The sequence below is a fragment of the Drosophila navojoa genome, chromosome 3 (genome assembly GCF_054131105.1).
Source record: "Drosophila navojoa isolate 15081-1374.11 chromosome 3, UAZ_NAV_1.0, whole genome shotgun sequence".
Taxonomy (NCBI): Eukaryota; Metazoa; Arthropoda; class Insecta; order Diptera; family Drosophilidae; genus Drosophila; species Drosophila navojoa.
The window spans coordinates 184,598-198,432 of NC_142891.1; the positions used below are offsets into that span (position 1 = coordinate 184,598).

Genomic DNA, 13,835 nt, shown 5'->3' on the forward strand with positions numbered 1-13,835 from the left:
CCAAATGCAGAGACTGCGAGAGACAGAAAAATGAGAGAGAGAATGAACATGGCTCTCCCACTGCCGTCATAAACGTACCAAATGTGGTAGCTTGTTTGTCTGTTGTTGTTGTTGTTGTCATTGTTGCTGTTGTACCGCCTGCACGTCGCTAGCTGAATCTTTTACCTGTTGCATGCGCATGCGCAGCCGCAGCAGCAGCAGCAGCAAAGACAGAGCAATCTAGCAGAGGCAGCCGCCGCCGTCGCCCGCAACATATTTTTCACTTGTTGCAGTTTCGTTTTTCATTTTCTTGTACTAAAACGTTGCCAGCTACAGCTCTCTTGGGCGCGCTGCTCGGCTTTTCTTCGCCTTCCTGCTGAAATGCTCATATATGGGTGAGCGTGCGCCTCTACCTCTTCTCTACGAAGCAGAATTTTTCGGACTTGCCCCCACTGCTCTGCCTGTGCTGGCCACTCTGTCAATCTGTGAGACTCGGGCCCGCATTGGTGTGCACCAGGCGAGCTAGCAAGCTGGCCAGCTAGCCAGCCCAACAAGATTCAATAGCCACCGGCGACTCATACACAATAAGATTAAAAATTACTCGGCTGCCCACTCCACTTGCCGCTGAATGTTGCTGAGGCCGTGATGTGACTCAGTGTCTCGCGACTCTCGCACCTTAAGAAACAAGAAATTGTTTTGCTTCGACAAAGCTCTAGTTCTCTCTCTGCGAGGAGTCAGTCTCTCTCTCTCTCTCTCTCTTTTATTGGTAATTTTTGTTTAGTTAACCACTTCTTCTGCTTACTTGGTTCTGTGCAGTTTCAAGACTCTGTTCGGCTGCGCTGCAGAATTTTTGTTTGGCATAGAAACTGGTTTCAAATTAAAATTATCGCTGGTCATTTTTCTTATGGTTAGTTGTCGTTTACTTTACCGCTGTTGCCTCTTTTTCTCATTTCTTTTTTGTTTTTTTTTTCTTTATTTTTATTTTTTTTTAGGAATTTTGACCTGCGTAGACTTCCCTTTTGTATTGGCGTGAACTAATGTATGCGTATACCTGCATGCATTCATGTGATGGACACGGGATACCAGGCACCAAATGTGTATGAGTGGGACGCTGCTTGAGCATGGAGACGTTTGAAGCCGAAGCGCTCTTATACACTACATAGATAAAATCAGGTTGCTTTAGGGTATAAAGCCATCGAGATCTTTGCCCTTTTTTTTCTTAGTAGGAATTCCAAATTGATTGTGTTATTATATTATACAGAAAACTTGAAGTTTGTCGCCTAAGTCTTTTGTCGTAGCTTTGGTTTCTTTTCCAGATCTTTTGTTTTATGTACGGAAATTCATGCCAACTAGGCATATATTGTAAAACTGTCACTTGGTAAGGAACACATTACAAGAGTTTCGGCCAAGCTTATTTGTTTATAAACTGAGCTGCTCAAATGCAGCGGGCGAGCAGGCGGCCAGCATGCAGTCCGGTCTGGTCGCATTCTTATCTTTGAGAAATATTACAATAACACGCAAAGTCCAGGCTAGCCAGTGAAGTAATGTGATGCTTTTTCTGTTTCTGTTTCTGTCTCTGTTGCTGCAATTGAGGCCCAAAAAGCGTGGCCAGCACAGAAGAAAAACGAAAAAAACAAACCAATAAAAATAGCTGTTGCCTGCTGGCCTCGGCCAGCTAGCCTGCGCGAGTTGTAGTTGTTGGGCTATTTCAGTGCGGAATTCGCGCTTTCTGTTAATGCTTTAATCGCAACTGCTAAGTATGTGGGCGCTGCGGCTACAGCAATGCCGATACTTGCTCCAGTCTAGGTGTGATATTACAATTTCTATTTCGAATGCAAGTAGCGGGCGAGTGTTGTTGTTGCTCTTAGGTCCTAACTTTGTTAGTTTATTTAGACTTTTAAAAAAAGTTTGAATACAAAAGAAACTGATGGAATATTTTAGGGCAAATAATAAATACTTTAAGGCTAGATCGAACGCTGGAACAAATGAGCTAATAGCTCGGCTTCGCTTAGGTCCATCTTATACTTTTGGACTATGTCCTGCACCTTTAGGCGACGTCGCACATGAGGCGGTTGATAGCTGCAGAGAAACGAATACATACATATAATTAGCTCTTGGAGAATAGAGCAGGCTAGGACACTTACTTATCATTATCTAACCGCCTACGCCGAGATATGTTTAGTGCCGTTTGACGAACCAAATTACCCACAACCCGCCGACTAAGCACCATTCCGTCGACTAAAGGCGTGGCGAAGCTCATGCGGCCAGGTGGTCCCAGTAATTTGACTCTCAGCAAACCAGATTGAAGAGAGTGCACGAAGATTACGTGACAGTCGGCTGCTCTCGGCAATTGCATCGAGTGCAGCTCCTCACCAGTGCGCGCATAGGCCAATAGATCCTCGACAGGGAAGTTTAAGTAATCCTCGAAGCTCTCTAGCCACACGAGGAATATCTTTGCTGGCGCCTGGACAAGAAGTGCAGGCTTCGACACATTACCTTTTCGACGCGTGGGTGGCACAGGCTCCTTGCCTCTGTTGCCTGTATCCAACTCCAGGCTGAGATTTCTTGGCTTCGACTTCATAGAGCCAGCGTCTTCTCCACGTATCCAGACATTACTCATTGTGCTGTGATCACTGCAATTACTGGACAGACTGCAGGCATCCATTTCGTTATTGTAGCGCAGATTCCAAGCATTGGGCACAACGAATGCTATCTCAGAGGAAACGTCCGCCCAGTAAAGCACGCGTTGCGCACCGTTGTAATTGGACTCGCTGGACACGTTGGAGCGCTCTGATGTGCCCTTCAGTGACCAAGAGTTGTGTGCAAAGCCCGTCCAACCCGAGTGCTCAGCTACCTGAACAGGCCAGCCCAGAGTTTGCAGCATGTTGGCAAAGTGCGGATCATATACTTGGTCCTCGGCCATGTTGCCAATGATTTGCTGTGCACTCGTTTGACCCGCCTGCACGCGAACGTCAAAAAAGTAACAACAAAAGCAAAATACTCATGAGAATGCTATGGACAGTACGCTTCTGGCGCAATCGACCTCACCTTTACGTAGAAACAATAAACAGTGTCGTGCGTGCGAGCGCTAAGCTTATCCAACTTGTCTAAATCCGCTGCGAACGCTGATGATTTTGTGTCCAGCACAATGAGGGGCCTTTGGGGTGGAGCCAGAGACTCCACGGGGTTGTTCGGGTTGCGGATCTCAAAGCTAAGAAATCCGAAGTGGGAGAGAAACAGACGAGCTGCATGAAACTCGTGGCAGACCGTAGGCGGCACACACTCCTGGGCGTGTGACAGACTGTCCACATTATTGTCCGACTCAGCCCAAGCTAGCTTTTCGTGTATGCTCTGGTTCTCAAGCATGGCCTCCAGATCGTTAATGATGCTGGCGCCGTACTGTTCCCGTATTTGATCGATTGTTGGTATTGAGTAATCAGCTACACAAGGCTGAACTTTGTCCACGCCCTCGGGAAAGTTCTTTTGTTCGCATTCAGGACGCTGGGTGATGTCATTCATTGCAATTGGCCTACCGGGATTTACGGCGTGGTACTTAATACCGGATTTGCTTCGCGGCAGATGGCGCAGCTGCATCGTCCACGCATGACGACCGAATGGACCGCGTATTAGAACTGTGGGAAGGCGACGATATGAGAATTTAAAGAATACAAATTTGCAGACGTTCTTTACTTACGGGTGACAGTTGGCTGCGGATCCTGATCATTGCCTAGAGGCTCCTCCAGCAGAGCCAATATTGTCGAATTTTCTGTAACAAAATACTTAAACTTTGAGATTGCTTGCTCTGCAGTGCAAACGCCCACAGAACCATCTCCGGTCGGTAACGAATTGCAGTGCTTCATGAGAGCCAGTTCGTCCAAGAGAGACGATATTGACTCGGGTCCACACTCGCTAGGGAAGTAGCCCACTTGCTCCAGGATGATCGTCAGTAAATTTTCAGCTGCATCGCGAACGCGCATCGAGGCTGGCTTTAATTCCTTTTCATCCTTAAACTTGGGCAGATCTCCAGATTTGCTCTGACTCTTGGTGCCCGATATGCCAAGTTCGACCACCTCGAGCACAGTCTGGAGGCAGTCCTTGTCCTGCAGCAAGTAGGGATGCTGCATAAGCCAGGCTGCCGTGCACTGGAACGCCGCAACAATTGTGCTGTGCAGGTCCTTGCTGTGCGCTGGCGGAGGTCGCGAGCACTGATAGCAAATATAGTCGCATATCCACTTCACTGCGCGCTTGCATTCTAGGGCGTCTGTGGAGATTATCGTTAGATTTTGACTAGGATCGACTATTTTCACTAAGGAATCTGGGATGTGTAAGTTCGGATGGGTTTGATTTAGTTATTTACATTGTGGCCCGGAAGAAATTAAAGCACAAACAAAAAAGGAGCGACAATTAGCACCGCATATTAGCAAGTGAGGGTTAAAGAGGTGCAAAAGGTGTTAGTGGTGTCAAAGAAACACATAAAAAGAAAAGAAAAAGAAAGATGAGTATGTGGTTAGTAGCATTTGATAAGATTACCATTCGTTAATTTCCTGGCTGCGATTTTGATTTTCACACAAAAATATAAACATACAAAATTCAGAATGGATGCGAATGGAGGTCAGATTTGTACAGGAGAGAAACCACAGAGGGAAAATAGAGAAATTTACACAGAGAGGACATTAAGAATAGCGAGGCACATGCGAGTCCTTAATACAATACCTGTTTCGCGTATGTGAAGTCGAGCCAGACCGGACAGTAGCTCCAGCGCCGCCAGTGAAACATTCAAGTCGGTCTTCCACGAGGATATCAGGCGATGACACACCAAGTACGTGGCTCGCACAAAGAGAGCATGTGCGTTGTCTGAAATATGTAAAGTTTAAATGAAGAATCGATTCATTGATAATCGGTTTATGTACTCTATGGAACAGCGAGGCAACAAAAGTAAGAAAATGATAAATAGATAAAACGTAAACTTTACCATATGATGCAACGCCCTCTAATTCGCCTGCAAACTCCACCGATATATCATCGGAAATGGTCAGACTGGGATAATCGTGGGCCGAAGCCGTGTCACGCGAGCTCGTTGCCGCGGTTGGAGCGCCAAAGCTGACCGTGCCGCTGGCAAGCGAAGCGGAACGGTCCGAGCACGCTGTCGACACACCCACAGCGATATCAGAAATAAAATCAAAATGCAAACAAAATAAATTAAAATAATTAAGTAAAATAATCAACCAAATGCATTTAAAAGCCAAACGACGCCCTGCAGGGTGCCCTTACCAGAGCTTAGAATATTTTCTTCATGGTGCTGCACACCGGCTCCACCCAGATGATCTGTGGCTCCCAGCTCACTCTCCTCAAAGGTGACTGCGTCTTGGACACAGAGCAGCAGTCCGCCCAACAGCATATGCGTGTTTTGTGCATCGGTCTCCACCTGCAGCGCGTTCATAAGTATGTTCATCAGCCGGGACTTGAGTTGCAAGAACGTCATCACCCTGGGAAGCATTCATAGAGTAAATATTGATTCCAACAACAATAGAGATAGCTGGAATGCCAGCTGTGCTTACTTGTCGCCCGAGTCGGCTGTCAAGCTGCGAATGGGCAACGCGTGGTAATGGAGGGGAAGCACCATAATAGAAAGCAAAATATTTATCGCCGAGCGCCGCAGCTCGGTGCGGCTGAAAGCAACTGCTTGAGTCTTGAGCTTCAGGTCTTTGTCCGGCAGCACTATTTCGAGAGCTGCTATGAATCCGGGCAGTAGTACATTTATGCCATCCAGGTCCAAACGGAACAGGTCCGACGAGTGCAGCAGAATACTGGCCAGTGTCTCGTCACACTCCTTCGACTCTGTTATTTTGAGGCACTGTTGCAGCGCCATATAAAAGCGAGCCAAGTAGACGGGCAGGATTTCCTCTCCCGTTTTCTTCGCGCAGAAGATCTTGCATAGCGTGCCGATTGCCTCGGCTCGGCCGGATTCATATTTGTCTATGGTCAGTGTGGGCGGCAGGGATGAGGGGTCGTTCAGCGAATTGGGCTGGGACAACGATATCGATCCCTTTCGGTTCTCCATTATCATAGACGACGGTCGCTTGCTAGCCTCACATGCTTGCTCTGAAAACGCAATAAATATAGTCTCCAATAGCAACGGATCACCGCTCCATCGGGTACTCACTCTTACGGTTCTGCAGCCAGGTATCGCCGCCTATGTGCGCTGCCTCGAACAACCACTCGCCGAATAAGTGGAGAATGCTGTTGCACTTCGGGCGAGCCACAGAGAGAGGCGGACGCAGCTCGGCTCCGATGGATGGTAGCGCTGTAGTTGAAAGAGAGGGAGAGAACGTGGGTAAAAAAGATGTTGAGAGCGGAGCCGACAAGTGTTTTGCTTAGCTACAACACTCACAATTGATGCTGCTCGACGAGGGCGGGCCAGAAGTCGGAGTAGTGGGGGCGGCGTTCGCTGAGCTGCGTGTTAGGCTGATAAGCGCTGTTTTGCTTAAGCCTGCAAAGCGTGTGGGAAGGGAAAGCGTGTGAAATATTACTAAACAGAGTTAGACGGCGCGAGTGCATGCCATACACGCATGCAACACTGTGCTCAGTTATAATTGTGGGCGTACAATAGATATATAGAGCTACGTTCTATTAAATGGGAACGAATAATTACAGCTACAAACACATGTGTGCATCCATACGTGGAAGCGTGATGAAAAACAAAATCAGGCAGTCAAATGGACTTGGAAAAACTGAATGGTTGATCTAACAAAGGCCACAGCGCGTGAAATAATGAACGTAAAATGTAAATAAGTGCGGGCATACGAAATAAAGCGTCGACGATCTCCGTCAGTTCAGTCAATCAATCAGAAGCTTAGTTAGTCTCTAGCATGCTGTAACAGTAACACAAGCGAAACGGTACAACGTGGGCTCTATGAACAAAGATCGCACCCTTTTGTTGCGTGATGGATGGGGCCACGCTGAAACTTTTGGCCAGGCGACGCTGCAAGGGAGGCGTAGGTGTGACACTGCTGCCGCTGCTGCCATTGGAGCTGGTCAACGGCCCCGCCTCAGACGTGCTGAACGAGATGCAGCCCACAACGCCCGCCGAGTGACTGCCGCCAGCGCTGACGCTGCCAACGGGCCCCCCGGGAGCAATATGGCAAAGATTGGTTGGCGAAGCACTAAAATTTGCTACGTATTGCCCTGGAGCCTGTTGCTGGAGCTGTGCCTGTGTCTGCTGCGGCTGATGGTGATGATGGCCCATGATGGCATTTAGAGCAGAACTGGCCGAGCTGCTTACAAAGTTATCGCGGAGAAAACTCCCCGCGCCATGTAAATGCAAGTGCGGATAGTGGTGATGATGATGATGCTGCGGATGGGACAACTGAGCTGACCCCGATTGCTGCATGCTAATGTTCGAGGCGCTGCTCGAGTGGATGAACTGCTGGAGCGTGGATGAAGTTGCCTCGTTTAAAGAGTGGCGGATCTCAAGCAGATTCGTAACGACGTTCTCCTGTTGGCTAGGCGGTGGCTGATAAATGCCTATGTTTAGGTTCGAGGATGTTATAAAAGCGATATAGAAACTATTCTAGCTAGAGCAGTATCCCACATTTACAAGAGACCCGAACAATGTCTTTCGCAGCATATCTTACCAAGGAAGGCATCGACTTGGCTGGAAATCCCGCGGATCGCATTTAGAAAGATTTGCGGCAGAACCTGGAGGCACGGATGCTGATGAGTCTCGGCCCCCTTTTCGTGAGTGAGAGCCCATTGAACGAAGTGCGACGACTTGCTAATGATGTGCGGCGAGCAGAGAGCTGTAGGGTTGCCAATCATGCGCAAGAATCGATACCAGGTCTGCGCCACGCAGTCGTTGGACATTCCCGCAGGAATAAGCTGACTATCCTCATCAGCTGAACCAAGTATGAAAGGAAAGGAGACATTCGTTAATACTCTGAAATCTTACCGGTGCTGTCACTCACCATTCTTGAGCTGTGTGAAATCTGGACCATAGCTGAACTCTAATAACCGCGCGGTTAGTGCCAGATTTACTCGATTCCACTGATCCACAAGGGCAATGCGATGGCGCCACATGGCGCACGACTCCTGCAGGGTCTTCCAGAGCGACGGCGATGGAAAGCAGCGGACACAGGCCAGGAGCCAAACTTCGAAGAGCACGGAGAGCACACGCTCACATAGCTGGTCGCCTACATCGTCCTTGACGGTGGGCGGGGCCAGCAGAATCTCATTGATTGCCAGCAGAAAGAGCAGCAGCGTCTCCCAGGTCTCTCGGTCCATCTGCTGCGAAATCTGCGCCGTCTGCTGGAGAGTGCGCAGAACTCGGTGGCAGAGCACGGCCTGGCGCTTGATCGTGTCGGAGCCTATAAGAAACGATCGTGGACATTAGTGCGGCAGACAGATTTTTGGAGAGTAAACAAAGAGAGAGCACCTACCAAGCTTCGTTTGGTATAAAAATGGCAAGACTTGAAATTTAGAATGCAATAATTACAAATCGTCGTCGTGTGTGAATGTGGCTCAAAAAGCAGCTAAAAGGGGTGACATCACCTATGGGGCTTGCTAATGGTACTTACTTTCTCCCTGTCGCGGAACGAACAGATTGTGGAAGTGATTGATGATCTGCCTTGCGTAAAGATTTGCGTCCTCGCAAATGGGCTTGGGCACGCTGATGCGCGGCTGCGGGTGCAGAGCGGTCAGCCACTCGCAGTAGACGTTGACGCAATCCTTGATGGTCTCGTGCTCCTGCAAGGGCAACGAGAGGCCAAAGCAAATGACGTCCATGCACCACCTGACCTATTTGTGAGTAGACATAATGGTTAACATTGATTTCACGAATAGTAAAGAAATAATTAGCAACAAACAAACCTCCTCATCTTTGACAAGGTGGCTGGGCTCCGCATTCTGCGTGATGCCCAAATTGGTGCCCAGTTGCTTCACCACCGACATCACGACCTCCCGACCAGCGGACGCTGGAAACTTGTTCAGAACACTGAAGCATTGCGCCCCACAACTGTTGGCAGTGATCTGCGCCGACAGCGAAGCCCACTCAGAGTACATTTTTTCAGAGTTTGCTTTGCTTTGCTCACGCACACAGAATTTTCACCTTTGCTGCAGCTGCGGCTAGTCGAGCAGAGTGGAAGCTTGGCTCATTCCAGTCTGAGGTATCTCTTGCTCTGTGCTGATTAATTGTGCTATAATTTGATTGCAGTTGACCTATTGCTAGGGATTTAGTTTAACTCTACAAAAATTTATTTTTGTTGTACGCTTCTCTGTTTAGGTTTATTTTCCTCTCTGCAACAGAAAACAGTGCTAGATAGCGACAGGTTGACAGTGCTGTGAAATGCGCAAGCGATATCCGATGCTTAACAGCACTAGAGAGTGCGGCAAAATTTAAATATTTCGAAATTTATGTGGATAACTTAGACGCCAACTGAAGTTATGAATCATTTTGAAAATTAGATTAAATTAATTAATTTATACAAATAATAAAGGGAAATACTTAATTTCCAAGTTTTTTGCCTCCATTGACCCCGACCCCGAGCAACTGTTTTTCTTCTTAGCCATAAATGACCTAGTTAACTGTTACGTGTGTGGCTCAATCACGTGTTGCATCTCCAGATGGAGGGTGATTAGCAGCCCAGATAAGAAGCGATAAGACGGGTTAGTTCTCTCACACTGAATTTATTTCAGTAGCCAATGCTAAGGACCATGGCTGCTGGCCCAGAAAACAAAATACACATACATATATTAAATTACCGCTAGAATATGTTCGTAACTACGACGGTCGACTGACCGCTTTACTATATGTATACTGAAACTGAATTTTTGCTTATAATGGTGCGTGCATAGCGCACGCACACAGACAAATAATATGTGTGAATATAACTGCCGTTAAAATTGTTCTAATGCATATCTCTCGGGTTGGACGCACTGCCAGTGGCTATCTAGTCCTGCTTCTTTTGTGCGGCTGTCTTTTTGGTGGGCGTCGAATTCGCCGCTGCTTTGGTGGCTTCTGCGCCCGGGGATGCCTCTATGGCACCAGCTGGCCGATTGGCGCTTGCCTCTCCTTCCAGCCGCTTGTTGGCAGCCTGCTCCTCCATCTCGCCGGAGAATCCGAACTCGTTCACGCGCTTTAGATCCACACGATACTGCCAGCGCTGGTAGAGGAAAACGAAGAAGATGATGTCGTCCCGGAAGCAGCCGATGCGGTACATGGTGGGCATCTTGATGACAAAGGCGAAAATGTCATCTATAAAAGTGTTGAGGAATTTGTACGTCATCATGCGCCACGGCAAGTGGGCGACCGACTTCAGCTTGTAGTTGATGAACAGCTGGGGTGTCATCAGAATGAATCCAAAGGTCAGCAGATAGCTGTACAGCATGTTGAGCACGAACGAATACCAGCCCTTGTGCTCGTGGTACAGCAGGGAGTAGATGAAGTAGCCCACCAGCAGGGGGAAGCAGGCCCAGCCCAGGTACTTAAAGGCCAGTTTGTCGTACTCCTTGGTCGAGCTCTCCGAGTACGAGCCCTTGTCTTTAAAGCTGATGCGTGGGAAGATGCCCAGCACCTTTTGCTGGTTGTTGTAGTTGACATCGACGACCTTGTGTATCTTCCACACCTCAATGCCGAGACCTACGAAACACGAGATCCGAATCATGAAGTTGGTCTCGTTGTCCAGCACATACAGCAGAATGATCAGGGATTGGAATACGCCAAAAAACACCGATCGCACAGAGAGACCCTCCAGAGACTGCCGATTGTTCCAGAACTGGATGTCGTTCTTGAAAGCGAGCAGCTCGAACACCGAGTGCAGGATGGAGACTGCCACGGTGATGCCGAGTAGGTAGATGTTAGTGTCTAGCAGAGTTTCCTTCAGCGAGTCCTGATCCTCGTCTGTCTCCTCCGGAGCACTGGCTGCCATTATCTCTCCAAGCACGTTGCCGGCCCACTTGCTCTTCATCTGCTTAGCTGCATACAGCTGCCACTTGAACATTCCCAGCGGCTGGAAGGTTAAGTGCAGGTCTAGCTCTGGCGTGGACTCATTGATGGGAAAGTAGTCGCGCTGCAGGTTCCAGTAGTCGTTGACAAAGACAATCGGCAGATACGTCTTTCCCCCGTCCACAAATTTTACATATTCATCGAGCGGCGCGGGCACACTGCCTTGTGCCCAGTTCGTCTGATCCACGACCAAGTTGATGGTCAGGTTGGAGTGCCAGTGCGAAACGATCTGATCTTTGAGATTAGCATGCTTCAGCTCGTGCTCCAACTTCTCCTTTTCGCTGGCGAGCAAATTGTAGTTGCGATTCACCCGCAGCTTCTTGAACTTGTTCAACTGATGCTGTTGGTGGCCCATGTGGCCGTGCTTTGAGTATTTGGGGGACTGAGGATCTGGACTTTCACCTGCACGTGTAACAAAGGCGTGCAAGTAGACGCTGCCATTGTTTAGCAGATGCGGACTGGCCTTGATTTTGACATTGTGTGTGTAGATGCCGTTGCCTGTGGGACCCGAGACCCAGTCGCCGTAGGTGAGGTCCTCTTGCAGCCACAGAAGGTTGTTCTTCTGCTGGAAGTTCACCACATCCGGCTGCTCCGATAGCCAAATGTGCAAATCGAAATCTGTGCCGTTCTCAAAATAGTTCCAAGCTGTTATTTTGGGACCCGCATTGGCAACGGCTTGGTCTTGCGTCGCGTTCGGCTGGGGTCGCCGGAAGAAGGAACTAACGAAGTAAATAATTAACGCCCGCAGAATCAACGACTTTGTCATTGCGAAAAAAGACTCCATGCGCGTCGGCTGGTTCTGCTGCTGCTGCTGCTGCTGACCCTCATCACCAACGGCCTGCATTTAGAATTGAATCAGATCGAATCGCGAAAGAACATTAAAATAACGTTTGATTGACTTACCGGTGCTGCCGCAGCTGCCGGCAAAAGGCCATCGTTGTCTGACATGTTGTGTACGTGTACTTAATAGAAATAAATACACGTTTTTTACACAACTTTCCTGTGGTTGCTTAGATTTTGTTGAACTGAAAATGTTATTTAACAGAATAGCAGCGAGGGCCAGAATAAATGCCCAGCTGCTAATAACAGCGAGAAAATAATTAAAGTCTGAGCTATAAATGTTATTTCACATTACGATGACATTAACATTTTTAAAGTTATGTTAGATTGCTAAGGGATCCAGAACCGATATACAACAGCTGATCAAGTACCACGTCATGCAAACGCTTAATAACAACACCTAATAATGACAATTTTCATTAAAATAAATAATCATATGAAATACATTTAAATATTAATCAGCAAGAAATGCTTTTGAAGAGTAGGATTTTCGCGATTTTCTGAAATATAAAAACTAAATATCGATAGTCTTATCAGCACCACTCAAAAGCTGATTGATACAACAGTCTTGTCAGTGCTGTACTATTTCCTAATTTGAGTAACAAATAAGCTTGTTGTGTACACACTCTTTTCGTTTGTGAATAAGCATTTGGTTGCACGTTTCTCTTGGTAAGTTGCTGAATTTAATTTAAAATATATACTAAAACGTGAAAGCATTGCATTGCCTGTGTGTGCATTGTCTAAAACAAATAAATGTGCAACGGTATTCCACTTTCACTTCGCCGGATGGGCGAAATGAATGCCAAACTGTTCGCCACTTGTTACTACGACGAACCTAACCTAAAGTCTCAATGCCTGAGACAACGTCGCACCACAAATCGGCAAAATGGAAATGTGACGCTTTCGAGTTACTGTGAAGTATTTGAAGCTATTCTAATGTAAACATATCTTGCGTTTGCAGAAACAGTTACAAAATGCAAATCTTCGTGAAAACTCTCACCGGCAAGACCATTACCTTGGAGGTCGAGCCCTCTGACACCATCGAGAATGTCAAGGCCAAGATCCAGGACAAAGAAGGGATCCCACCAGATCAGCAGCGTCTGATCTTTGCCGGCAAGCAGCTGGAGGATGGACGCACTCTATCCGACTACAACATTCAGAAGGAGTCCACTTTGCACTTAGTGCTCCGTCTGCGTGGTGGCATCATTGAGCCCTCGCTTCGCATTCTCGCCCAGAAGTACAACTGCGACAAAATGATCTGCCGCAAGTGCTACGCACGTCTGCACCCACGTGCAACCAACTGCCGCAAGAAGAAGTGCGGACACACCAACAACTTGCGTCCCAAGAAGAAGTTGAAGTAGACGCTTCTCTTCCTCTGTTCGCATTTCGTTGACTGGAGCTGCTGTGCGCTTTCCACAAACAAAACAAAATTAACAACTATTTAGTAAATATAAATTTGTAATACAATATCAATATGATAAAGTGAGAAATGTATTTACTTGCTGTAAGGCGCACCGTACCTATCCCTGTTTGTGTTTTTCGTTGTGGTCATCAGCAACCCAATCTTGAGCAGCTCTTCCTGGGAATCTTTGAGGAATTAACGAACCTGACTGTGCGCAAATCTGATTTGGATGTCAGTGCCTTTAGTGGGGAATAGTTGAAACATTGGATTGGCTATTGATAAGAATTTCGCTCAAAATGTTCGTTTTTCTGGATCCAACAATATACGTAGGATTACAAGATCGAATAGCGTCGAGTGTTGGTAAACAAAGTTATATGCTATATGGAATAAGGGCTCTTAATGATACGGTAAGCTTCATCAGATTCCTATATATTGACAAATTGTGAAATACATGTAGATATTAGGCTGGAACAGTTAAGTTATAAGTTGCATATTCATTTGATGTCCGATAGCACTCTCGAGGCTGCTGTCTTACTAGATGGGGTTGTGAAAGGATTCAATACGAGGGTAAAGTAATAGTCAGTCCTTCAGTACTACTTGTTTCGGAACCTTCGA

At 47.4% G+C, this 13,835-nt stretch overlaps 3 protein-coding genes across 8 annotated transcripts; 1 reads left to right on the forward strand and 2 right to left on the reverse strand.

Moving 5' to 3' along the window:
- Positions 1-1,831: 1,831 nt before the first annotated feature.
- On the reverse strand, positions 1,832-9,295 carry LOC108649836 (ral GTPase-activating protein subunit beta). Of its 6 annotated transcripts, XM_089258545.1 has the most exons (17): positions 8,845-9,295; positions 8,553-8,772; positions 8,415-8,444; positions 7,944-8,342; positions 7,614-7,874; positions 6,910-7,503; positions 6,371-6,469; positions 6,143-6,283; positions 5,538-6,081; positions 5,251-5,465; positions 4,952-5,122; positions 4,693-4,833; positions 4,510-4,527; positions 3,674-4,294; positions 3,028-3,611; positions 2,124-2,938; positions 1,832-2,058 (listed from the first exon to the last, which is right to left on the reverse strand). In XM_089258545.1, the coding sequence occupies exons 1-17, from the start codon at positions 9,034-9,036 to the stop codon at positions 1,944-1,946; spliced, it is 5,160 nt and encodes a 1,719-aa protein (XP_089114671.1). In that variant the 5' UTR covers positions 9,037-9,295; the 3' UTR covers positions 1,832-1,943. The 6 variants fall into 6 exon arrangements, with proteins under 6 accessions (XP_089114671.1, XP_089114672.1, XP_030240419.1 ...); XM_089258546.1 differs by lacking the exon at positions 4,952-5,122 and having other exon boundaries at positions 3,674-4,240; XM_030384559.2 differs by lacking the exon at positions 4,510-4,527.
- A 345-nt stretch (positions 9,296-9,640) lies between these two features.
- On the reverse strand, positions 9,641-12,163 carry LOC108649838 (putative lipid scramblase CLPTM1). The gene is made up of 2 exons (XM_018098911.3): positions 11,882-12,163; positions 9,641-11,816 (listed from the first exon to the last, which is right to left on the reverse strand). Exons 1-2 carry the CDS (start codon positions 11,924-11,926, stop codon positions 9,924-9,926), a joined length of 1,938 nt encoding a protein of 645 aa, XP_017954400.1. The 5' UTR covers positions 11,927-12,163; the 3' UTR covers positions 9,641-9,923.
- Positions 12,164-12,239: 76 nt separating this feature from the next.
- Positions 12,240-13,337, forward strand: RpL40 (ribosomal protein L40). Its single transcript, XM_018098912.3, has 2 exons — positions 12,240-12,487; positions 12,780-13,337. The coding sequence occupies exon 2, from the start codon at positions 12,793-12,795 to the stop codon at positions 13,177-13,179; it is 387 nt and encodes a 128-aa protein (XP_017954401.1). The 5' UTR covers positions 12,240-12,487; positions 12,780-12,792; the 3' UTR covers positions 13,180-13,337.
- Positions 13,338-13,835: the final 498 nt, after the last annotated feature.

What these genes read in the sequence shown, in the direction of transcription:
- RpL40 (XM_018098912.3), top strand. Translation starts at nt 12,793, where the DNA reads ATGCAAATCTTCGTGAAAACTCTCACCGGCAAGACCATTACCTTGGAG.
- LOC108649838 (XM_018098911.3), bottom strand. Translation starts at nt 11,926, where the DNA reads ATGTCAGACAACGATGGCCTTTTGCCGGCAGCTGCGGCAGCACCG. An exon ending in CGGCAGCTGCGGCAGCACCG is followed by an intron (nt 11,817 to 11,881) that starts GTAAGTCAATCA and finishes TTCTAAATGCAG; the next exon opens with GCCGTTGGTGATGAGGGTCA.
- LOC108649836 (XM_089258545.1), bottom strand. Translation starts at nt 9,036, where the DNA reads ATGTACTCTGAGTGGGCTTCGCTGTCGGCGCAGATCACTGCCAACAGT. An exon ending in AGAGGGCGTTGCATCATATG is followed by an intron (nt 4,834 to 4,951) that starts GTAAAGTTTACG and finishes TACATATTTCAG; the next exon opens with ACAACGCACATGCTCTCTTT. An exon ending in AGGCGGTTAGATAATGATAA is followed by an intron (nt 2,059 to 2,123) that starts GTAAGTGTCCTA and finishes GTTTCTCTGCAG; the next exon opens with CTATCAACCGCCTCATGTGC.